Raw genomic sequence first — 24,124 nt, 5'->3', positions numbered from 1 at the left:
CACCGGGAAGCTGCTGGAGCTGCTGGAGGGCCTGGAATGGGCCATGGCAGGAGGGGGCCCGCAGTCACCTGCGGCAGGAGAACACCTCCTCAGGTGAGGAGCCCCTTCTCTGGCCCCTTCCCCACCCCAGGAGGTGCTGGGATGGCCCAGGGCTCCCCTGCGGGAAGGCACCAGCCAGGGCTGGAGCTGTGACAGCCCCGAGGACACGGCTCAGCCCCGGGCTCAGGGGGTGGCATCCCCAGCCCAGCCCCGGAGCAGCCAGGTGGGATCCAGGCAGGTGTCCCTGGTCCTTCCCACGGCCCCGTACTCACCAGGAGTCCCAGGAATGCTGAGGAGCCCCAGCAGGACCAGGAGCAGCACGGGGTGGCCAGAGATCACCCCACAGCTCATGGGGTTAGGGGGTCCCCCCCATCCTGCTGCTCCAGCCTTCATTGCAGTGCTGTGCTCCTCTGTGGAGCCCCGCTGCCTCCAGGGCTGCGAGGGGATGCACTGCAGGCTCCACCAAACTTCTGGAGCTGTGGAAACCTCCCCAGGACACCCACGGAGCTGAAATCTCCATCAGGAACATGCAGAGCAGCCAGGGTGGGGACAACTGTCACTCACAGGCTCGGGGAGAGCCTCCTGGTCCTCCTGCCCCAAGCTCCTTACTTGTGTTGTGTTCTTATTTTGTGCTCAGACTGGCAGTGAGCACTGACCAACAATTATTCTTAGCATTTGCCCACCAAAAGTTGGGATGTGGAAGATGACACCAGCTTGGGTATTTGGCATGGCCAGGAAGCAGTTTGAACCCAGGGATGAGGGGAGGCAGCCTTTACAGTACAATTCTTGTGAGCTGCCCTTACCCAGACAAACAGAAATCAGGAGCTGGATGAACAGAAATCAGGTTTAACACTTATTGCACCTCTCTTTCCAGCAGGGTGCAAATGTACCCAAACCTCAGCAGCAGAAACCTTGTACCCAAATGTACCCAAACCATGGCAGCAGAACCTTCAGAGCCAACTCTGGACTCATCTCAGCTTTTCTGGACTTCACTCCCTGTTGCCTCAGCTTACCACAGTTAAGACAATGATTTTAAAATGCTAAATTTAATTTCTTTCTACTCTTCCTGATGTGAAACATGAAACAACTTATTAGTTAAAGAGCAAATCAAGCTTGTAGGTTAGAGCAAAACCCACTCCCTGCTCTGGCATCCAGCACAGCAAAAGCAGCCTCCCATGCACTGCTGATTATTTTTCTGGCTTCAGGCATGCAAACATAAACCATAAAATCACCCAGAACCTTTTTAGAGATGCTGGGACTGCACAAACTGTGAGTTCACCAAAGGAAAGGTGAGTGTACAGGAGTCCAGTTTCTTTTCACTTTTCTAGTTCCATCTCTAGTTTTTTAATCTCCAGGAACAGTTTCTGTATTTCCAGCAGACTTTTCACTTTTTCCACAGGCAGACCACATTCAAAGGTCGATTTAATGTAATGAACCTCTTGACACACATCAGCATCACCTTCTTTCATCTGTTAAACAGGAAAAAAAAAACCCAGAAAAGCCTGTGAGGATGGACTGCAGCCGAGGCAGAGCCACCCACTGCTCAGCTGCAAGGCTGCCCTGTCCTAACAGGGGCTGCATCCTCCTCAGGACCAGAAATGAAAAGCTTTTGAGAAGTTTAAGCAGCAGGGGCTGCATTCTCCTCAGGACCAGAAATGAAAAGCTTTTGAGAAGTTTAAGCAGTTGTCATGTTAGAAATCAGGCAGCACCCACCCAGGGACTCAGCCAGGCTCACAACCTGAGGCTCTGAGCACCTGGGAAGGTTGAACCATGTCAGGATGGGACTGGATGATCTTTAAGGTTCCCCCCAACCCAACCACTCTGTAATTTTGTGGTACTCACACACTTGGGCAGTGGTGTCCAGCTGCCATCAGGCAAGCAGGTGGCTGTCCAGGCATTCTCCATCACTCCATTGTCTGGAAGCTGGTAGCCAGGAAGGCACTCCAAGGTGACAGTCTCGTTGGTCTGGTACCACCTTTGCTCACCCAAAGGGCTTTTCAGCCTTCCAAAGGGCACTCGTGGTTCTGGACACAGGACTGAAAGGAAAACCCAGGGCAGAAGGAAGCTCAGCCAGAGGTCAGAAAGGAGTTTGGGAAGTGAAGAAGAACTTAAAATCGTGGAGCTGTGAAATCAAAAATACTTCTATTCAAGAAGAGGGTCAAGATCAGAGCAGCCCCTGCGAGGGGCAGTGAATTCCTTATGGATTTGCTGTTTCTGGCAGTGTCTCAATCCAGGCACCCCCACGGAGGGGGTGGACACTTGGCAGTAAGGGAAGGGAAAGTCAGTGAGCTCCTGACCTGTCTTAGACCTCCTTTACACACAGCTGCCAATAAAAACTCAACTATTACCTGGAAAACACCAGCTGTGGGAGGGTTGTTTCTTCTGCAAAGAGGAGAAGGACTCAGGAAGCCCCAAGGACAGAGAGAGCCAGGCAATGCTGCTCCCCAAGCCCTCTGCTCTGCCCCAGGGGCCACAGCTGAGCAGGGAGGTTTTGGAAGCACCTCTAAATGCCCATCACATTTGCAGTAGAAGGGCACAGTTTCATTCACCCATACCACAGCTTGTTAGTGAATCACTACATCCTCCTGCTGTGGGGGTTTGGGACATTGAACTGGAAGGAAAATGCACATTAAAAATCCAGGGACAGGAGGCGGAGGAGAAAATGCTCACTCACCTGGCTGGCAGGTGGGCACGGGCGGGTCCCAGGTGCCATCAGCCAGGCACTGGCTCTGGGCAGCACCACGCAGCACGAAGCCTTGCTCACAGGAGAAGTGCAGGAGCAGCCCGTAGGGAAAGGTGAACATCTGTGGGGTCATCCTTCCTCTCTCCACCACGGGCTTGGGGCACCGAACCGCTGCGGGACAGAGCAGAGCTGGCACTGGGCTCTGGGCACAGCAGAACCCGGGCAGGGCTGCTCCTCCCGAGCCCCTGCTGGCCCCGGTGGGGAGAACCAGGGTCTGTCACTTCCAGAGGGATCATCCCCCCTCCTGTGGAGGAAGCAGCATCTGCAGGCAGCCCTGCTCGCTCTGTTCTGAGTGCTGGCACTGCCCCCAGGGGCTGGCTCAGGCTGCTGCCATGCCCTGATCCCACAGTGACCCCAGACCACTCACCCCTGCACTCCGGGGCAGGCCCACTCCAGGTCAGGTTCTCCCCATCCTCGGAGGTGCAGTGGAGGGATTTGTCCCCGATGAGGGACAGCCCCTCTGCACAGCTGTACTTCACTTCAGAGCCGTAGGTGAACCGTGTGAGCCCCATGCCAGAGTGCTGCCCGTTGGTGATTTTGGGAGGGGGACCACAGACTGTGTGAGAGCAAAGGGAAAAGTCAGGTTTGCCTCATTCCATTCGGGAGGCAGAATGCAGGGAGGGAAGAGGAGAGGCTGGTTCTCTGTGTTCGTGGCAAGTGTTGCTCTCCTCACAGCCCTCCCTGCCCCTGGCCAGCTTTGGCCATGGCTGTGCCAGTGCTCCCGGGCTGACCCAGCAGAGGAGCCCACCCCCAGCACAGCCCCAGCACTGCAGCATCTGTCCCCTCCCCTTCAGCCCCTTCCTCTCCCTTATCCTCTCTCTTTTCCATCCTGCTCCTAAGCAAGGTCAGGGAATGGTAAGCATCAGAAACCCCTTGAAAAATCCTTTCAGAAATGAGTGCAAATCCCATTAACCAACACATTTCACCAGTCACAGTTTTGGTAGAAGATGGAAATGCCAAAGCCCTTCACTGCTGTGGCTTGGGCACCTTCTCCTCACAGTTTTCTCCTTGCTGTCCCTCCCTGTTGTATTTGTGGGGTGCCCCGTGGCAGGAAGGAACGATGGAGCTGACTCCATGTTCTCAGAAGGCTGATTTATTATTTTATGATACTATATTATATTATATATATATTATATTAAAGAATACTAAACTAAACTGTTATTAAGAATACAGAAAGGATACAGACAGAAGGCTAAAAGATAACAATGAAAACTCCTGACTCTTTCCAGAGCCCTGACACAGCTTGGCCCTGCTTGGCCAAAGAGTCAAAACAATTCCCATTAAACCAATGACACAATCACCTGTGGGTAAACAATCTCCAAACACATTTCAAAGGACTAAAACAGAGGAGAAGCAATCAGATAATTATTGTTTTCCCTTTTCTCTGAGGCTTCTCAGCTTCCCAGGAGCAAAATCCTGGGCAAAGGGATTTTCCAGAGAGTGTGAATGTGCCACCTCCCCACAGATGGGATCCCCAGCCCTGCTGCCGCTGTCCCCACTCACCCCTGTCACAGTAGGGCACGGGGGGCTTCCATGTCCCATCAGAGGAGCACTGGACCCTGTCACTGCCCCGGAGCATGAAGCCATGGTCGCACTGGAACTCCACCTGCTGCCCGAAGGTGTACTCGGCTCTGCTGGGGCTGGTCTCTGTCCCGTGGGGGATGGCCGGGCTGGGACACTGCACCTCTGGGGGACAGCAGCAGCAGAGAGGGGGGGTTTGCACAGAGCCATTCCCAGCCAAGCTGCCAGGCAGCGCTGCCAGGCACCTCTAAGCAGAGCTGGCAGGCCCAGGGATGGCAATTACAGGATAACAAGTGCTTCTCTTGGAAGGCAGAAGGATGTGAGTATTGTATTCACAGGCAACCCCGAGGAGGGGAGAGAATGATGACGAGGAGTCTATTGATATCAGAAGGCTAATTAATGACTTTCTTATATTATTCTATATTATATTACATTACATCTAAACTGAATCTGCCAAGCACTCACTCTGCTCACACTGCCCTGAATCATGTGACTGTCACCCGACAGTCCCAACACACACACACCCACACACACACACACACACACACACCTGGCCCTGACAGGCCAAGGAAACAAAACCCCATCACTGTGGGTAAACAATCTCCACATTGCATCCTACTTTGGCACAAACACAGGCACAGCAAATGAGATCAGAATATCCTTGGGAAGAATTGTGCCTTGCTTTTTTCTGTGAAGAGAAATGTGGGGCTACCTGTGAGAGCCCTGTGATCAGCTAGAAATCGCGCTGGGGGGACGGCTCCTCACTGGCTGCATCCCTGAACCCTCGGCGGAGCTTCTAAATAACCAGGGGGAGCTGCAGCTTTTCCTATCCAGGCACGCCACCTTTTGAGCAGCGAAATTACTGCCAGGGAGAGCCGAGGGTGCTGCAGGAAGCCCGGCTGGGCCGGCACACGGGCGGGTGTGACAGCGGTGTCACCCCGTGGGGGACGTGCTGGCACAGCCGGGGCACCGATGTACTCACTCTGGCACAGCCGGGGCACCGCTGACCACGTGAAGTTCTGGAGACAAGTGGTGGTTGGGGACACGCCGGGGATCAGGGAGAAGCCGGCTCTGCACGAGTAGGACAGCGTGGTCCCAACCGGGAACTCCCGCCGGTGCTGGAAGTCGGCGAACTCCACGGAGGGAGGGTGGCGACACTGCCCTGGGGACAGCAGGGACAGCACAGAGCCTCAGGACAGAGCAGGGACAGCACAGAGCCTCAGCACTGCCCTGGGGACAGCAGGGACAGCACAGAGCCTCAGGACAGAGCAGGGACAGCACAGAGCCTCAGCACTGCCCTGGGGACAGCAGGGACAGCGCAGAGACTCAGCACTGCCCTGGGGACAGACCAGGGCTCACAGAGCAGGGGACAGCACAGAGACTCAGCACTGCCCTGGGGACAGCAGGGACAGCACAGAACCTCAGGACAGAGCAGGGACAGCGCAGAGACTCAGCACTGCCCTGGGGACAGACCAGGGCTCACAGAGCAGGGGACAGCACAGAGACTCAGCACTGCCCGGGGGACAGCAGGGACAGCGCAGAGACTCAGCACCGGGAGCTTTTCCTTGGTGGAAAACCCCAACAATAAGTGAGGGACAACAGCATCCCTGAGTTTGGCTGTGGGGTGAAGAGAAAGGGAACAGCGGGGAAAATTCACCAGAGAGTGTGAACTGAGTGAGATTCTTCCTTCTCTTGCGCTTCCTTCTCACGCTCCCTAGGGTGATCCCAGAGGATTCACAGAATCACCAGGTTGGAAGAGACCTTCAAGATCGTCGAGTCCAACCCAGCCCCAACACCTCAACTAAGCCCTGGAACCCAGTGCCACATCCAGGCTTTGTTAAACACCCCCAGGAATGGTGACTCCTCCACCTCCCCGGGCAGCCATTCCAGAACTTTTTCACCCTCTCTGTAAATAACTTTTTCCTGATATCCAGCCTGTGTTTCCCTTGGTGCCCCTTGAATCCTGCCAGCCAGCAGCGCTCCCGGTGATGCCCACCCTCCAACCCCCCTCCAAGTGCTTCTGGGGAAACGCGAGCAGCCGACCGCAGCTGGCAGAGGCCAGCAGGGGGAGGTGGGCTCACCTGGGATGCAGGAGGGCACCCGTGGGTACCACCTGCCGCCGGCTGTGCAGCGCACCGTGCTGGCCGTGCCCATGAAGCCGGGGTCGCACTGCAGCGTGGCGGTGCTGCCCGTGGTGAAGTTCTCTGCAGAGCTCAGCTGCCCGTGTGCAATGGAAGGGATGGGACACTGAGCCTCTGTGGAGCACCAAAAAACAAACAAAAAAAGGGTTTTAGGGGTGTTCTTGCATAATGACACCATGGTGGCCAAGTGCCACGGCAGCTCTGGCTGGGTTGGGACAGGAGATGTGGCACTGTTGGGTAAGGAACAGAAGTGAAGGTGACACAAACTCTCTTCAGCTGCTGTGGAAACACCCCCACGTCCCTGCACTCATGGAACAGGACCCAGTTGAGCTGTCCATTTGCATACACTATAAATGAATCTATTTGTTCTATACACTTTATTTATTATCTCTTTATTAGAAACCCATTCCTTTTTATACGCTGTTCTGATACAGGTGGACCTGATTGGTCATTTAATTAACACCCCTTCACCACTGGCTAATGAAGGAAACACCTTTTGGTAAACACCTTATGAGAAAACAATTGTTGAAAACACCAGCTGCAAGATTGTTTTAGTCCTTTCTCTCAGCCTTCTCAAAACCCCCCAGAACAGCTCCTGGGGAAGTTTATCTGCCTTCCTCTCTCTGACCAGGCTGTCAGTATCCACAGAGACAAAGCTGTGTACTGACTGCAGGACTGAGGCAGGGGTTTGGGGGTTCATAAACATCCTGAGCCATCAGTAGGACCCCAAACCTGTAGGGTTTCCTTTCCACACAGTCAGAACCTTTCCTGACCTTCCCTTGGAGCCCTTGCTCAGGCAGGGCACAAGTGACTCAGCTCAGGTGCAGCAGCTCCCTCCAGCCTGACAAAAAAAAGAGGCTCTGCAACAACTGCATGACCTCTGTCACACCTGCACATCACTGATGTCCCAACAAAAACTCCTCTTTCCATGCCTCCCATGAGAAATATTTGGGGGCTTATCACAAATAACAGAGAAAACAAAACTCCAGCAGCTCTAACTGGGGTTTCTTCGTGCCTGGCAGTGCTGGCAGGTCACCAAGAGAGAGTTAAAAACTTGTCAGAACATCCTGGTCCTCATCCAGGTGCTGCAGCATCCCACACCTGCCCTGTGCCAGGGCAGTGCCACCCATGCTGCCTTTGGTGCCATCCCCATGAAAAATATCTTGGAAAAGATCTTGTTTGTGTCTCCTCCACATTAATTATTGGCACCTCACTCATTAGCAATGTTTGGCTTTGGGAAATGGGCTGAGGAGCAGCAGGAAGTAAAAGCAATAAATATTAAGAATAAAAGCAGTGTGCACAGGCAGTGCTGGTGCAGGGCTGGGCTCTCTGGAGAAGTTTCTGGAAAGGTTTGGGTTTAACTGAACTCCCAACTTTCAGACAGAAACTGCTGCTTATTCCCTTTCCCAGAGACATTCAGTACTCAGCAGATTTGCACTTCTGCAGTTCTGAGGTCAGCCTGGGGGATGCCTGCCCATGGCCCAGCTGCATTGGGCAGCTCTGGGGGCTGCCCCCGGGCTGAGGCATCACAGGATCAGTCAGAGAATCAGGGAAGGGACATTGTGGAAGGGACATCAGACTTGGAATGGAAGGGACATTGAAGTTGGAATGGAAGGGACGTTAAACCCCATCCCCCATCCTGGGCAGGGACACCTTCCTCTGTCCCTGGCTGCTCCCAGCCCCCATCCAGCCTGGCCTTGGGCACTGCCAGGGATCCAGGGGCAGCCCCAGCTGCTCTGGGCACCCTGTGCCAGGGCCTGCCCACCCTCACAGGGAACAATTCCTTCCTAACACCCAATCTAACCCTGCCCTTATTCACCCTAAACCCATTCCCCTTTCCCTGCCAGGCCATTCCTGGAGCAAAGCCCCTCTCCAGCCCTCCTGGAGCCCCTTCAGGCACTGGAAGGCTCTATCAGCTCTTCCCAAAGCCCCTGTGGAAGGAAAGCAGAGCCCCAGAAGCCCAGACCCCGGGGAGGGAGGGAGGGAGGGGAGGACACTCACCCTGAGTCCCCGTGGGCTGCAGCACCAGGAGCAGCACTGCCAGGAGCTGCCCTGGCCCCAGGAGCCCGGGCATGGTGTGGGTGGGAGCTGCCCTGGCAAGGAGAGATCCTCTGCCCTGAGAGCCTGCCAGGGAAGGGGAAGCAGCAGTGGGAAGTTGGGGACAGCCCAAAGACGCCACTGACACCACCCCCAGCCCTGGGATGTGCGAGGCAGGGGAGGCTGCTCTGGGCACAGAGGGAGTGAAGGGGGTTCACAAAGTGCTCTGCAGCAGCCTGGCCTCCTGTCTGGAGCAGGTTTACACCCAGGGCAGGTGGGGTGGGGGCTCAGGCTGCTGTGGAAACACCCCCCACATCCCTGCACTCATGGAACAGCACCCAACTGAGCTGGTTATTTACATACACAATAAATGAACCTATTTGTTGTATATTATCTGTACTTCATACCTGTTACAGAAATACTTCCCTTTACTAGAGATTGGACAGGTTATTAAAACCCAGACAGAACTGTTTTTACAATTTCAGGTTTATTTTAATCTCTGGTCCCATCACAAGACACATGGCCCACACAGTGCTTCCCCTTCACTGGATGGTGCAGAAAAAAAAATCAGAACCATTCATTTCTTTCTGTTATTTGTCCTTGGGGCACACACAGAGATGTGGCACTTCCATCCTGCTTGGGAAGAATACCTGGCATTTTTGCTTTGCTAGGACAGAGGATTTGAGGTTTTCCTGGTGATGAGAAAAGTAATTAGGCAGTGAAGGGACTGTTCCCACTCATGAGTGCAGTGTGGGTGAACTGGGCAGCGCTGGGATAGACTGGAGAGGTGCAGCAGCTGCAGGTGAGTGACTCTCACCACCTTCATGCCTGTTTCTACCCCCAAAATTCACTTTCCACTCAGTTCCTTCCTAACTGTGCACTGCCAGTGTAGCAAACAGATCTAAATGTGAAGCTTTGAAAGGCATAAAGTGATCTACAAAGTGAACCTGGTGAGCTCTAAAAGCTGACCCACAAATCATTGACTCACAAGTCATTGGCTCCTCACGTGACCAAATCTGTGGCCAATTGTTAATTTTTGCCCTGGCTACTTCAGCATTAGCACAAATTACAAAGTCATAGAAATCCTCAGTCAGCATCATGATCCAACACTCAGAGGATGGTTCTTTCAATCCCAGTGCCATCAGTCAGCTGTAGGTGGTGATTTTAGCTCCTTTTCAAGTTTCTGGATCTCCAGGAAGAGCTTCTGGATTTCCAGCTGGGTTTTCAGATCCGACAGTGGAATTCCACACTGGAAAGCTGCTGTGTTTTGAAGAGCCTTTTCACACACATCACTTTTCCTCTTTAGAAGAACCAAAACAAAGACAGAGTGAGACTCCAGTGCGGGGGGACAAAGCAACCACCCTCGTGAAGCTGGACCAGAGCTATTCCAGGCTACAAATGGGGCAAGAAACAGGAAAAAGGGGGCAGCTGGTGGGACTTACACACGTGGGTGGTGGTGTCCAGGTGCCATCAGCTGAGCAGGTGGTTTTGGAAGGTGCCCCTAAGCGCCCATCACGTCTGCAGTAGAAGGTGACAGTTTCATTCACCTCATACCACATCTTGTTGAAGTTGACCACCACATCATCCTGTCTGGGGAGCCTGGGGCACTGAACTGAGGGGGAAACACACCAAAAACCCAATAATGGGAGGAGATGGAGGAGAAAACACCCAGCCAACTCCCCCTGTGACCCAGCAGGGCAGGGCTGGCACTCACCTGGCTGGCAGGTGGGCAAGGGCGGGTCCCAGGTGCCATCAGCCAGGCACTGGCTCTGGGCAGCACCACGCAGCACGAAGCCTTGCTCACAGGAGAAGTGCAGGAGCAGCCCGTAGGGAAAGGTGAACATCTGTGGGGTCATCCTTCCCCTCTCCACCACGGGCTTGGGGCACCGAACCGCTGCGGGACAGAGCAGAGCTGGCACTGGGCTCTGGGCACAGCAGAACCCGGGCAGGGCTGCTCCTCCTGAGCCCCTGCTGGCCCCGGTGGGGAGAACCAGGGTCTGGTGCTGGGAAGGGGGAAAGTTGGACAAGGAAGTCACACAGATTTGTGTGTTTAGCAGAAAGATTTTTGAATGTAGAGTGATGAAGGAATAGAGATGGAAGCAAGTTTTGATCTAGAAGAAAAGAATTGCTGAGTCAGCCTCACTGGTTAACCAAGGAGACAAAAAGTATGTTAGTTAGAAGGGGTTTTTATGACTTAGAGCAAAAGATAAACCCACCCCAAACAAGATGTTTTTACCAAGCAGAAAGAGAGCACAGGCAGACAAGTCAGCAAATGTGGCAAGTAGAAAAAAGGTCTCAGAATTTCCCACTGCAAGAAAGCTGAAAACATCTTCTGGCTTGAACTGTGATGTACTGACTGTGAGTGACTGGAGAGCAGTGACATGAACATGGTAATTGCAGGAGTTATGATAGGCTATAGGTAACAGTTAAGGTACAGATTAGTTCTGCTGTATTGAGATGCTCAGCAAAGAAAATTATAGAATGCACTGTAACCTAAACTCAGGGTGTCCAGACCTGCCTGCAGCTGGAGCTGACAGCTGTGGGCACAGCTCTGTCACCCATGGCCCTGCACTGCTGTGACACCTTGGATCCAATAAACTGCATTTTGGAGAGCCCCTGGAGTCCCACATCTCTCATTCCAGCTCTGACAGTCTGCCACTTCCAGAGGGATCATCCCCCCTCCTGTGGAGGAAGCAGCATCTGCAGGCAGCCCTGCTCGCTTTGACCCCGTTGTTCTGAGGGCTGGCACTGCCATGCCCTGACCCCACAGTGACCCCAAACTGTCAGAGTTCAGGAACACAGAACCACAGAAGGATTGCATGCACGTGCTTCTGCTGAAGAGCTCTGGGTGTCAGGGGTGCACAGACCCAAATCTGACCCCACATGGTTTCGAGCTGAACATATTTTATCTTTTATATTTACATATTTACATATTTATATATTTATATATTTATATATTTATATATATATTTATATATTTATATACTTATATATTTATATATTTATATATTATTTTTATATTTATATTATATACATATTCTATATTCTATTGCTTTGTAGCTAACATATTAATTATTAAAATTACATTGTTCTATTGTATAAATTGATTTCATCCAAGCATGGATTTCTCGTGATCCCCCTCAAACCCCTAACACAGCTTCTCATGATTCTTTAAACAACAATTATATCTAATCACATCTAACAATTCTATCATTGATCATATACTCACTACACAGGTGCAGTTTCACAGATTCCAGCAAATACAAGGCCTTGTTTGTGTCTCCTCCACATTAATTATTTCCCAGGGCCTACCTTTAACATTTTCCCAGGGCCTACTAAGCCTAACTTTCTTTCAAACTCCCTGAATTTCCTACGATTTTAAAATCTTTTGCTGTCAAACCCACTCACCCCTGCACTCCGGGGCAGGTCCACTCCACGCCAGGCTCTTGCCATCCTCCGAGGTGCAGTAGAGGGACTCGTCCCCCACCAGGGACAGCCCCTCTGCACAGCTGTATGTCACCTTGGTGCCATAAGGGAACTCCCTGCCACCTCTGCCAGAGTGCTGCCCAAAGGTGATTTCTGGGGGGGGCCCACAGACTGTGGAGAAAAGGGAATTGAGAAAGAAAGACACTGCAGTGCAGTTATCACCTGCAGGTGAGAACCAAAAGCATTTCTGTGAAATCAGCACAAAGTTCATTTTGGGCTTGGTGTGAGGCAAATTCTCAAGGGGCTGCTGCCTGGATTCTGGCCTCTCACAGCACCCCAGAAATATCAGGATATTTCTAGTGGTGGCCTCCCCACTCGTGAAGTGCTCAAGAAACACCTGGATGTGGCACAGTGGGATTCACTCAAACCTGGCACCTGATGATGCTGGAGGTATTTTCCAATCTCAATGATTCTAATCCCAGCTCTGGGGAGGGGACACCTGGCTCAGGTGGTGCCCCAGCAGCAGGTGCTGCAGGCAGATCACCCACTGGTGGCAGGAGATCTCTTGTCCCCGCGTGTCACACGTACCTCTGTCACAGAAGGGCACCTCGGGCTCCCAGCTGAGATCAGCCCCACAGGTGATGGAGTTGGACTTGCCCCTGAGGGCAAAGCCCTCCTCACAGGCCAGCCTCACCTGGGCCCCCACTGTGTAGTCACTGCTGCTTTTATCAACCTCCTTTCCATGAGGGATGTCTGGCTTTGGGCAATGTGGTTCTAGAAATAATGGGAAATGAAAGATGTTGTGTGTTTCCAAAAGGAACTCCAGGCATGCTTTCTATGGAGAAGAGCTGCCAACAAACCTGAACCTGGGCAGAAAAGTGGCCATGCCCCAGGTGCAGGTCTCAGGCTGCCTCTGTAACCCTGAAGGGTCAGTACAGGGAATTGTCCATGCTCTAATCTGCCTGCCCTGGGAGGTGGAGCAGGTTTTTCCCTCCTGCCAAGGTTTTCCTGAGTTTTTCAAGATATTGCTGTGGTACTGGGTCAGGATTTGGAGCACTGTCAGTTGTTTACTCATTTTCTCCTGACAGGGGAAATGCCTTGGGAACATCCCCTGCTCCCCAGCCTCATGTCAGCAAAGCTGCCCCAAACCCAAACCACATCCCCTTCCAGCTGGGTAAATGTCTCCCTGGGTTCCTGAGGACCCTCCCAAGCCTCTAGAAGCTTCCAACACACCCCCCTTGCACCGTCCAGACACCAGCTCAGCCCTCCCAAACCCCCACCCTTTTCCCAGGGGCCCATCTGGACCTTTTGCTGCCTGGGGTCACCTGGAGTGGGGGGAAAATTCTCCATGGCTTCTGTCATGCTCATCCCTCCACTCTGTCCCACCTGGAATGCACTCTGGCACCTCTGGATCCCATTCACCATCGCTGCTGCAGTGGAGGGTGACGCTGCTGCCACGGCCTTTGAGAGCAAATCCTTCACTGCACGCCACCTCCAGCCTGTCCCCGCTCTCATACACCTCTTTCACTTGCCATGGGTGCAAGGGTTTTCCATTTGGGATGTGTGGATCTGGGCAAGGAATTCCTGGGAAATGCCAAACATCAGCGAGGGTGGAACCATGGCAAAGCCAAGTGGGTGACAGGAAATTTGTTGTGAAGACAAGGATGGATGGACAGACCCATCACGACATTAAATCTGCCCCAAAAAGCATCCCTGGGCTTTCCTGGGGGGTGGAATGTTGGTGGGGCACCCTCAAGAGCACAATGGATGTTTTCCAGAGCTGGCAAATAAAGCAAAGCCAGCTCTGCAGCTGGGAAATAAATCAAAGGAATTCCAGGGTCAGCAAAGACCAGGCTGGGCCCTGGAGCATCCCCCTGTCCCCCAGGCTGTGCCCAGCCCACGTGCAGCTCCTTCACACACTCTGGCAGCCACAAAAGCCCCAGGCACTCACTTTCACACGGAGGTGGGGCTTCACTCCACACAAAGTCCTGCAGGCAGCTGATGTCCCAGGTGGTTTTCCCCGCTCGGAACTGGTGGCCCTGCTGGCACTCGTAGGTGACCACGGTGCCCACAGGGAACAGGTTGCCAGCCAGTCTGGTTTTCACAGCATTCCTCACGTCTGGGGGGTCATCACAGCTGCCTGGGGGTGAGACAGCAGCTTAGGGACAGTGCTGCATCACAGGGCCTGGCATGGAGGGGATTTGGGTGAAAACCACAGGCTCACATTGTTCATTCTGAGATGCATTGAATCATCCAGGTTCAGGAAGGGGAAAGAGGGAATGCAAAGGAGACAAATGAAGATATACAGATATTTTTTTTTCCACTGGAGAGAGACTTTTCACAAGAGCATGAGGTGACAGGACAGGGGTGGAGGGCTTTAAGATGAAGGAGGTTGGGTTTAGATCAGATATTGGGAATAAATTCTTCCCTATGAGAGTGATGCCCAGAGAAGTTGTGGCTGCCCCAACCCTGGAAGTGCCCAAGGAGAGGTTGGACAGGGCTTGGAGCAACCTGGGCCAGTGTAAGATGTCCCTGCCCACGGCAGGAGGTGGGTGGGATGGGCTTTAAGGTCTCTCCCAACCCAAACCATTCCAGGTCTATGATTTTGTACCACACAACGATTTTCCCTGTTACAACAATCTGTAATTTCCAATCAAGCCAATACTCCCTGAGCAGGGGAGGGTCCCAGGGGTGCTGTGCTGAAAGAATCCCCAACTCAGGTCCCAGGGGTGCTGTCCTGTAAGAATCCCCAACTCAGGTCCCAGGGGTGCTGTCCTGTAAGAATCCCCAACCCAGGTCCCAGGGGTGCTGTCCTGTAACAATCCCCAACTCAGGTCCCAGGGGTGCTGTTCTGTAAGAATCCCCAACTCAGGTCCCAGGGGTGCTGTCCTGTAACAATCCCCAACTCAGGTCCCAGGGGTGCTGTCCTGTAAGGATCCCCAACCCACGCTGGGTGCCAGCTGTAAGAATCTGTGTCTGGCTGGGCTGTCCAGGTCCAATCCAGCAGCTATGGACCTCAGCCCACACAATCTTACAGGGACAAAGGCAAAAGACCAGAAGCACTCTTCACGTGGAGACCAACATCCTACATTTATTTCCAAGGTGGGAAAGAGGCCGGGCCAGCTGCCTCTAGGGGGTTTTAAGAGCTTGGAAAGGGGCTGGAGGAGAGGGACTACAGCCAGTGGGATACCAGTGAGGAGGGCTGAGGGGAGGGACTGACCAGGGGAGAGACCCCCACCAGGGGCACTGGGGAGAGGGGTGTGTGAGGGAAAACCATTTTCCCATTTTCCCATGTGATAAGAGATGGGAAGAACAAACCATGTGACATAACACGAACTGTTCAGTGCAATATTAAAACTACTGAGTGCAAATCTCCAATTACCCAGTGCAAAACAACAATTAAATAAACTATTCAGTGCTGTACAGCACTAAATAAACTATTTAATGACCACAGCCAAGGGGATACCAGTGAGGAGGGGTGAGATGAGGGACTGACCAGGGGAAAGACCACCACTAGGGGCACTGAGGAGAAGGGTGTGTGAGGGAAAACCATGTGATAAGAGATGGGAAGAACAAACCATGTGACATAACATGAACTGTTCAGTGCAATATAAAACCTACTCAGTGCAAATCTCCAATCACCCAGTGCAACACAACACTAAATGAACTATTCAGTGCTGTACAGCCCTGTCCCTGCAGACTCACTGAGCTGGCAGAGGGGCAGGGGGGGCTCCCAGAGGCCGTTGTCCCTGCAGGTGGAGGCCTCGCTGCCGTTCAGGCTGTAGTGCAGGTGACAGTCGAACACCACCGTGTCCCCAAAGCTGTAGTCAGGCTGGTACCTGCTCAGCAGCTTCCCGTTCTCCACTCTTGGCTGCTTGCAGGTCACCACTGTGCCAGGGGAGCACACAGGGAAGCAGCAGTTAGGCTCCAGATAGGAGATGTGGGGGTTATGATACTGTCAGATTGCAAGGCAGGGTGTATTCTGTTTGCCATCTGTTAGAGGTGTGGCAGTTCTCTTCTGTTAATTGGGCAGTTTTTAATCTCTTCCACACCCACTCCTCCCTCTGGGCAGACATCTGCTGATAAGAGGCCATTGAATGTCACTGCATGGCTGATAAGAGCTACAGCATCCCATTGGGAGATGTGAGCCCAGAGGGAGGAGCCAAGCATTCCTACCCAGATATAATCTGGAGATTCTGGAACACCAGCACAGCTTCTCCACTGGATTTCCTAGAGGAGAATAGCAGCTACCTCTTCTCCCTCTTTCCAGAGGAACAGCAGCTGCCTCTTCTTCCACTGGATCTTCAGGAGAAAACTACACCCTTCTACAAGATCACTGCTCCAGAACACAGAACCAGAACCACCCCTGGCACTGCAGGAGGGCTGAGCCACAATTCCAGTGGGACTGCTGCCAGCACCCTGACCCACAGGGTGTCAGGCTGTGCTCTGGCTCTGTCAGTGTTGGTTTAGTTTACTGCATTGTTTATTTTATCTTTTTATTTTCTTCCCTAGTAAAGAACTGTTATTCCTGCTCCTATATTTTTTTTTGCCTGGGAGCCCCTTAATCTAAAATTTATAGCAATTCAGAGGGAGGGGGTTCACATTTTTTCCATTTCAGGGGAGGCTCCTGCCTTCCTTAGCAGATATCTGTCTTTCCAAACCAAGGCAGATCTGTGGGATACGAGGGTTTTGAAAAAGCCCCCATCACCTTTTTCAGAAGGGCTGAAGAGGGCCAGGACAGCAGCAGGGTGACATGGTGGTTTTGTACATCTTGCCCCATGTTGCAGCAGGGGTGTTTAAGGCAAAAGAGAACCCAGGGGAGCAGATTTGGGAATTCTTTGCAGGTGAGAGGGATTCCCCTGCCCTGTGAACACAGCAGATTCCCACTCCCACCTCCCTGCTGACACCGTGACCAGGAGGGGAGACCCCAGTTCCTGTCACAGCTGCCACACTCAGAGGGCCCCATCTGCAAGAGGTGATTCCATTCCAGCAGGATGAAGAGGAGAGGAGGTTCCAAGGGAGGAAACAGCAGAGCAGGAGCAGGCAGCAGTGCAGGGGCTGGTGCTGGGATGTGGGAGCAGCTCACCTTTGCATTCCGGAGCTGGGCTGCTCCACACACCGTTCAGGTTGTCTGTGCTTGTGCAGAAAATGGAGGCCTCTCCCAGCAGGGAGAAAGGTCTCTCTCCCCTCCTGGGCCTGTGGCACTGGTAGGTGACAGAGTCCCCATACTGAAAATGGTCCTTGTCCATCCCACTGTGCTGCCCATTTGCTATTTCTGGAGGGGGTGCACAGGGAATTGCTGTGGAAGGAGGGGAAGATCATCATGGGAATGAAGAGAAGAGAAAAAAAAAATAATTAGTTTTAAACCAAAGATCTGGCCAGAAGAAGGTGGAAACAGGAGGTAGCAGAAGGGTCTGAAATCAAAGGCAAGTCTTGAGGAGCTGCACCAGCCTCGAGCTCTGGCTGGGCACTGAGAGGGTTTGGGATATCCCAGGCTCAAATGCAGCTGCATCACTCCCAGAGAGTGAAGGAACATTTCTGCAGGAGGGAAAACACAGATTAAAAATGTCTTTCTAGGCTCCACCATGCACTGAGATGCCAAAATCCTCAGCAGAGCTACACAACAGCCTCTTCATCCAGCCCCGGCCACACCCCAGATAATTAAAGAATAGGTAATTAAGGAACTCTGCTTACCCTGACAGGTGGGAATGTCTCTGTTCCATGTAGGAACCTCATTTCTGAGCATGCATTCAATCTCAGAGTGTCCAATGAGTCTGTACCTGTGTGAGACAGGGGAGAGGGAATTAAGCCACAGACTCAGTCCTGACGTGTTACCCACATCTCCACCAGGAGGTTTGGGCTCCTTTGTCAGAATTCCAGAGACCAGAAATTGGTCAGAAAGTGTCACTTCCTCAAGGACACACTGGCTTTCAACAAAAACATTTTTATTTAATTTTTAAAATGACACATTTCTAAGGAAATGCATAAACTTTATCAACTACTTACAGCTCTGAGCTCAATATTCACATCCTTCTTTCAAAAGGACACTGAAACATTGGGAATGGTTTGAAAAGAGCCAGGAGGGTGAACCTGACTTTGGGAAGAACTGCCTCAAAGCAGGAGATTAAGACACTCACAGTCAGTCTTAAAGCTCCCAAAGGAAAGCTTAAAAGGTTTTTCACTCTGGGTCTGCAATTACCTACATGGGAGAGGCTCTGACAGCAAAGGGGGAAAGAACTGTAAAACTGGCTGGAGAGGAAGAAGCCCTGTGGCCCAGGTGCTCGTGGCTTACCCAGTGTTGCAGGTGAAGTTCACTTTGGTACCCAAAGTCAACGCTCCAGGCAGGACCAGTCTGCCGTTGGCCGGCTCCCTGGGGTAGCGGCACTTCTTGGCTGGGGACAACAGGGCTCCAGTCAGCTCCCAGCTCAGCTTCTTGGTGGGAGAGCCAAAGAGTTGCCCAGTTCTGAGCCCAGGGAGGGAGCAGAGACCTCCAGATGTCCCCTCCAAGCCCAGGTTATTCTGTGATTCCCGGTGCTGGCCAGACCTGCCTCGTGAGCTGCTGCCCCTGGGGTTTGCAGTGACCTGTGGCAGCGTCTCTTCCCAGCTAAAGGACCCTCCCTCTGCAGCTCCAGTGCTTTTCTAGACACAGGGGCTCCAAATGCCTGAGCAGGAGGACATCCTTTGAGTCAGCAGTGAAGCACAGCCAGCTCCAGAGGTGATTTCAGCTCCTGCCATCACTGCCATCACCCAGAGGAACAGACCTGGTGCTTCCCTTAGGACACTCATTGCCAGCATCCCCAGGGCTCACTTTGGGTTCTGCTCCAACAGAAGGAGCTGGCTGCATCAGCAATCAAAACCAAGAGTCACAGAATGACAGAATGGTTGGGGTTGGGAGGGACCCTAGAGATGATCTTGTACCAACCCAAGTGTCACTGTCGTATTTTCTGGAAAATCCCTTCGCCCAGGATTCCTCTCCTGGGAAGCTGAGAAGCCTCAGAGAAAAAGGAAAACAATAATTATCTGATTTGCTTTTCCTGTGTTTTGCTGCTTTGGAATGTGGTTTGGACATTGTTTATCCAACGGGTGAATGTTTGATTGGTTCCATGTGAATTGTTTTTAATTAATGACCGATCACAGCCAGCTGTGTCAGACTCACTGAAGGGAGAGTCACGGGTTTCCATGATCATTCTTTGTAGCCTTCTGTCTGTTTCCTTTCTCTATTCTTTAGTATTCTTTTATCTCAGAATCTCTGCTTGTCACAGTGACTCTGAGATAGGTACAAGCCTCTTTTCCCAGCCTGGCAGTCAAAGGCAGAGTCTGAATTCTTCTGTTCTCTTTCTCAAGGTTGTTTATTGTTTCTTATCTATAAAATTCTTTCTCTGACCTGCCAAGCTCTGTCTGGCAGGTTGGGTTGAGGCACTCTGACCACCCTCAGAGGTGGTGTTGTTTTTTTATACTAAAAACTACCTGTACATTATTTACAGTAACTTCCCAATACCCATCACCTGTGTTAGAGAGTGAGCTTCTACTCTAAACCAGTCCAAAAATGCCACCATCACCCAGAAGGTGGAGGCCAAGGACAAGAAGGAGAAAGGCTGGACATGCCCAGATCCCTCCATCATGCCCCCTGAACGCCCATTCTAAAAACCCCCAAAAAAATCTATTTTTCACCCCATGACGAACTATTATTCTACTTAAACTGTCTTGACTTGTAATTCTTCATACAAGGTTGGTGATTGTTTTTTCCAAGGGCTAAATCAAAGGCACAGGGGTCTTGGGCTCTGTGCCAAGGTCTCTGAGCCCCCCGAGCAGGGGCTCGAGCCCTCCAGGGCAGCCAGAGGGATTTCCTGGGTGCTGACACTTTTATCATAGTTTTAGTATAGTATTCTTTAATATCATATAATATCATAAAATAATAAATCAGCCTTCTGAGAACATGGAGTCAGAATCATTCCTTCCTCCTCCACCTGAGGACCCCAAAACTCCCACACCCAAGGGCAAGGACCCCCCAAACACACTCACGTGTGCAGATGTCACTGGGTCCATGCCACAGCCCATCCACTCCACAGATGAGGACGTTTGGAGTGCGAGCACTTCTCCCATAGCCTGGCCTGCAGACAAACTCCATCCTGTAGCCATAGGGGAAGAGCTCGACGCCCTCCAGCCTCTGCTTGGGCTCTGCCGACGGCAAGCGCGGCGGAAGGGGGCAGAGACCTGGGGACACAGAGCCCTGTCACCATGGCACCTTCGGAAAAATCCCCTTAGCCCAGGGTTTTCTCCTGGGAGAGGACTCAGAGAGGAATGAAAACACCCATGGTATCTCCTGAAAAATCCTCTTTGCCCAGGGTTTTCTCCTGGGAGAGGACTCCGAGAGGAATGAAAACACCCATGGTATCTCCTGAAAAATCCTCTTTGCCCAGGGTTTTCTCCTGGGAAGCTGAGAGGACTCAGAGAGGAATGAAAACACCCATGGTATCTCCTGAAAAATCCTCTTAGCCCAGGGTTTTCTCCTGGGAAGCAGAGAGGACTCAGAGAGGAATGAAATCAATGATTATCTGATTGCTGCTCCTGTGTTTTGCTGCTTTGGAATGTGGCTTGGACATTGTTTACCAACAGGTGTGTGAAAAATGTGTATTTTGTGATTGGCTCTTCGCCAATATTGAAATGAATATTATTTGAGTTGTGTTAGAAAGTGATGCTGTATTAATTTTTCAAAGCAGTGTGTTAAATATAGTTTAGGTTATAACATAATGTTAAAATAGAAACCATGTATGTGAGATATTTTTTTAAGAAAGGAATGAGGTACTCGCACTGAGATAGCAGCCACAGGACATCTGAATCTTTCAGAGAAAGAGAATTTATTGCCCCATTATCGGGAGAAACAAACTTCTTCCTGCCCCCTCAGCCCTGGAGACGCCGTCAGGATCCAGAGGAAGAAGCTGACCCTGCCCAGACAGAATCCTGTGTGTGAGTGGAATTTGTGCATCATGGATGAGGTGTATGAATGTGCAACAGGCTGTTGCTTTTAAGGGTTAATCCTCTGTTACTGTGGGGCCTTTTTGGGCTTATTTTGCCCAGAAAAGGTACCCGGACTGTCCATAACTCTTTCTCATATTGTCCTAATCCAAATTGTCCAAATTATTATTACTCTAATTATATTGCTATTTTTATAACCATTTTGTTACTATTAAACTTTTAAAATTTTAAAACCAAGTGATTGGCTTTTTTCACAAGGTGAATGTTTGATTGGTTCCATGTGAATTGTTTTTAATTAATGACCAATCACAGCCAGCTGTGTCAGACTCTGAGGAGTCAGTCATGAGCTTTCATTATCATTCTTGCAAAGCCTTCTGATGCATCCTTTCTCTTTCTTTGGTATAGTTTTAGTAAGATTCAATATAATTATAATATAATATAATATAATATAATATAATATAATATAATATAATATAATATAATATAATATAATATAATATAATATAATATAATATAATATAATATGTAGAATATAATTATATCATATAATTCTATATTATATATTATATAATATATAGTCTCATAATATAATAATATATAATATATAATGTTATATGAATAACTATATAATATATAATATATAATGTATAATATATTATATTATAAGATATATAATATAATATAATGTATTATATTATATACAATATTTAAAATTATATATAATATAATATAATATAATATAATATAATATAATATATTTTATAATATGATATAATATAATATGTAGAATATAATTATATTATATAATTCTATATTCTATATTATATAATATATAATGTCTTATAATAATATATAATTTATAAGGTTATATGAATAATTATATAATATATAATATATAATGTATAATATATTATAAGATATATAATATATTATATTATATTATATGTTATACAATATTTAAAATTCTATATAATAATATAATATAATGTATCATATTATATTATATTATATTATATTAATTTTATTATATTAATTTTATTATATTGTATTATATTTATTATATTGTATTTATTTTATTATATTGTATTATCTGAGAACCAGGAGTCAGATTCTCATCTCTCACCTCATCCTGGGGACCTCACAACCACCACAAGCCCGTGTCACAGATTGCTCTGGTTTGGTCCTCTGAGGACCCCCTCAGTGCCCCAAAGACCCCTCAAAGCAAAGAGCAGAGCAGCCTGGGGCTGGCAGGGATCTGACCCCTCCAGGCCCACTCCTTGCATCTCCCCCAGCAGGTTCAAAGGCTGGACACAAAGTCCAAAGGAAGCATTTCTAAAGTCCAAAGGAAGCATTTCTTCTCCCCACTTAGTATAAGTTACTGCACTTTTCCAGCTAAAATAGTTCTGTGCCTGCTTCCCACAGAAAAGGGGAAGAAAGGCAAAGGAAGATGTGATCACAAAGACTGACAGAGCCCTTGGAGGGCACAGGCAATGAGGAAAGGAGAAGGAGCCCAGTCTTGTGAAGCCCAGGAGAAGGTTTTCCCCCAGGGTCTCAGCTCATGCTGGTGGCCGTGTTCACTTACTGTGGACAGTCACCAGGAGAGCAGCAGTGAGGAGGGACCCAAGCACGGCTGCACAGCTCCTCTGCCTCCCCAGCTCCAAGGCTGACATGTTTATTCCTGCCTGGAGGTCCCACAGATGTCACCACATTCCCCTCCTGGGCCGGTAGCTGTGAAGACAGCAGAGGGGTGTCTGGGGTCTTATACTCAGCTACATGCACAGGTCTGATTTCTCCACCCTGAGCAGTTCCTACACTCACAGGAGAAGAGCAGCAGCTGAATTTATTTCCTGGAAACTTAGGAGTGAAACACTTTATTTGTAGTAATAAATCTCTTAGAAGGAAATTCCTAGTCAGGAGAAATCCTACAGGGGTCACCAGCAGAGCTCCCTAACAATCAATCACCCTCAGGGGGAGAGAGAAATATCCAAGCAACAAGTTCCATCAGGCTGTGCAAAGATTCCCTGAGCAAAGGGAGGATTTCAAGCTGTAAGGCTCATGGGTCAACCAAACCAAACTCCTTTACAAAATGGAATTGAAGTGCAATTTGCACTTACCTGGCGCCCCTAGGGAGCTTTAAGAGCCCTCTCTGTGTTACCCAGGGTCATTTATGAGCCTGAGCCCTCCCAAAGCTCCAGAATCTTCCAGTGCCTGCTTCCCTCCTGGGAATGAGGGTCCCCCTCCCTGTTCCCTGCCCTAAACCCAACACCTCCCATGCCTGCTTCACTCCTCTGCCTTTCTTTCAGCCTTTGTCACCCCTCCTGCTTTAATCTGTTTTAATTTCTTGACCTGGGTGCTCCTTGCCCTAAACCCAACACCTCCCATGCCTGCTTCACTCCTCTGCCTTTCTTTCAGCCCTTTCACCCCTCCTGCTTTAATCTGTTTTAATTTCTTGACCTGGGTGCTCCTTGCCCTAAACCCAACACCTCCCATGCCTGCTTCACTCCTCTGCCTTTCTTTCAGCCCTTTCACCCCTCCTGGATTAATCTGATTTAATTTCCTGGCCTGGGTGCCTGCTGGAGCTGCACAGAGCTCCAGCCCAGCTCCCAGAGGAGCCCTTGGAGGTGCCAGGCTGGGATTTGTCTTACCTGGAGCTGTGGGGGCAGGAGATGGAGAGCCCTGGCGTGTTCAGCACTTGCAGGACGGAACAGGGACTGCTCTCCTCCAGCCCCCCAGGCAAAGAGGACTTTTATAGTGCCCACATGCTCAGATCTGGCCCCACAAAGAGAAACTTCAGTTCTGCAGAAAGCAGAGCTGGCCCGCTGACCCATAAATCATTAACTCCTCCCGAGCAAGAAGGAAGGAGTTTATTCCACCCCCAGAGAATAACAATACAAAACTGAATGCAACCCAAGCAGATGTTGAAATAGTTTGGTTTTTCTGTGTGGAGGTGCCAAGTCTTTGAGATGATCCTTGCTGATCACTGCTCCACTGGGCCCCCGGGTGCACGGAGGGGTGGCCTCAGGGGAGCTGCTGCACCCCAGGGCGAGGCCACCCTGGCTCCATCCCCTCTGACCTCAGGAAGCCATGGCCAAAAGGGGGTTCAGAGCATTCCCAAGGGGGTTTCTTCAGCCATCCCCACCCACTGCCACGGGAGCAGCTCCAGCTGGAGCTCGGCAGCACAGGAGGGCCCCGGGAGCATCGCTTGGAGCTGAGCACGCAGAGAATTCCAGAAGGGTTGGCC

General features: G+C 50.6%; 1 protein-coding gene across 1 annotated transcript; it reads right to left on the bottom strand.

The window, feature by feature from the left end:
- Positions 1–1,069: 1,069 nt before the first annotated feature.
- On the bottom strand, positions 1,070–23,757 carry LOC132338446 (complement receptor type 2-like). The gene is made up of 23 exons (XM_059867944.1): positions 23,529–23,757; positions 22,466–22,611; positions 19,930–20,121; positions 18,200–18,299; positions 17,602–17,687; positions 16,994–17,206; positions 15,613–15,795; positions 13,859–14,047; positions 13,294–13,491; positions 12,496–12,681; positions 11,890–12,078; positions 10,196–10,375; positions 9,924–10,093; positions 9,625–9,781; positions 8,446–8,691; positions 6,385–6,558; positions 5,961–6,017; positions 5,286–5,465; positions 4,286–4,468; positions 3,150–3,338; positions 2,714–2,893; positions 1,882–2,075; positions 1,070–1,508 (listed from the first exon to the last, which is right to left on the bottom strand). The coding sequence occupies exons 2-23, from the start codon at positions 22,551–22,553 to the stop codon at positions 1,356–1,358; spliced, it is 3,687 nt and encodes a 1,228-aa protein (XP_059723927.1). The 5' UTR covers positions 22,554–22,611; positions 23,529–23,757; the 3' UTR covers positions 1,070–1,355.
- Between the last annotated feature and the right edge of the window lie 367 nt (positions 23,758–24,124).

This window comes from Haemorhous mexicanus, chromosome 25 (assembly GCF_027477595.1).
Source record: "Haemorhous mexicanus isolate bHaeMex1 chromosome 25, bHaeMex1.pri, whole genome shotgun sequence".
Classification (NCBI taxonomy): domain Eukaryota; kingdom Metazoa; phylum Chordata; class Aves; order Passeriformes; family Fringillidae; genus Haemorhous; species Haemorhous mexicanus.
The sequence above is the reverse complement of the archived record's forward strand: the minus strand, read 5'-3'. Positions and strand labels throughout refer to the sequence as shown.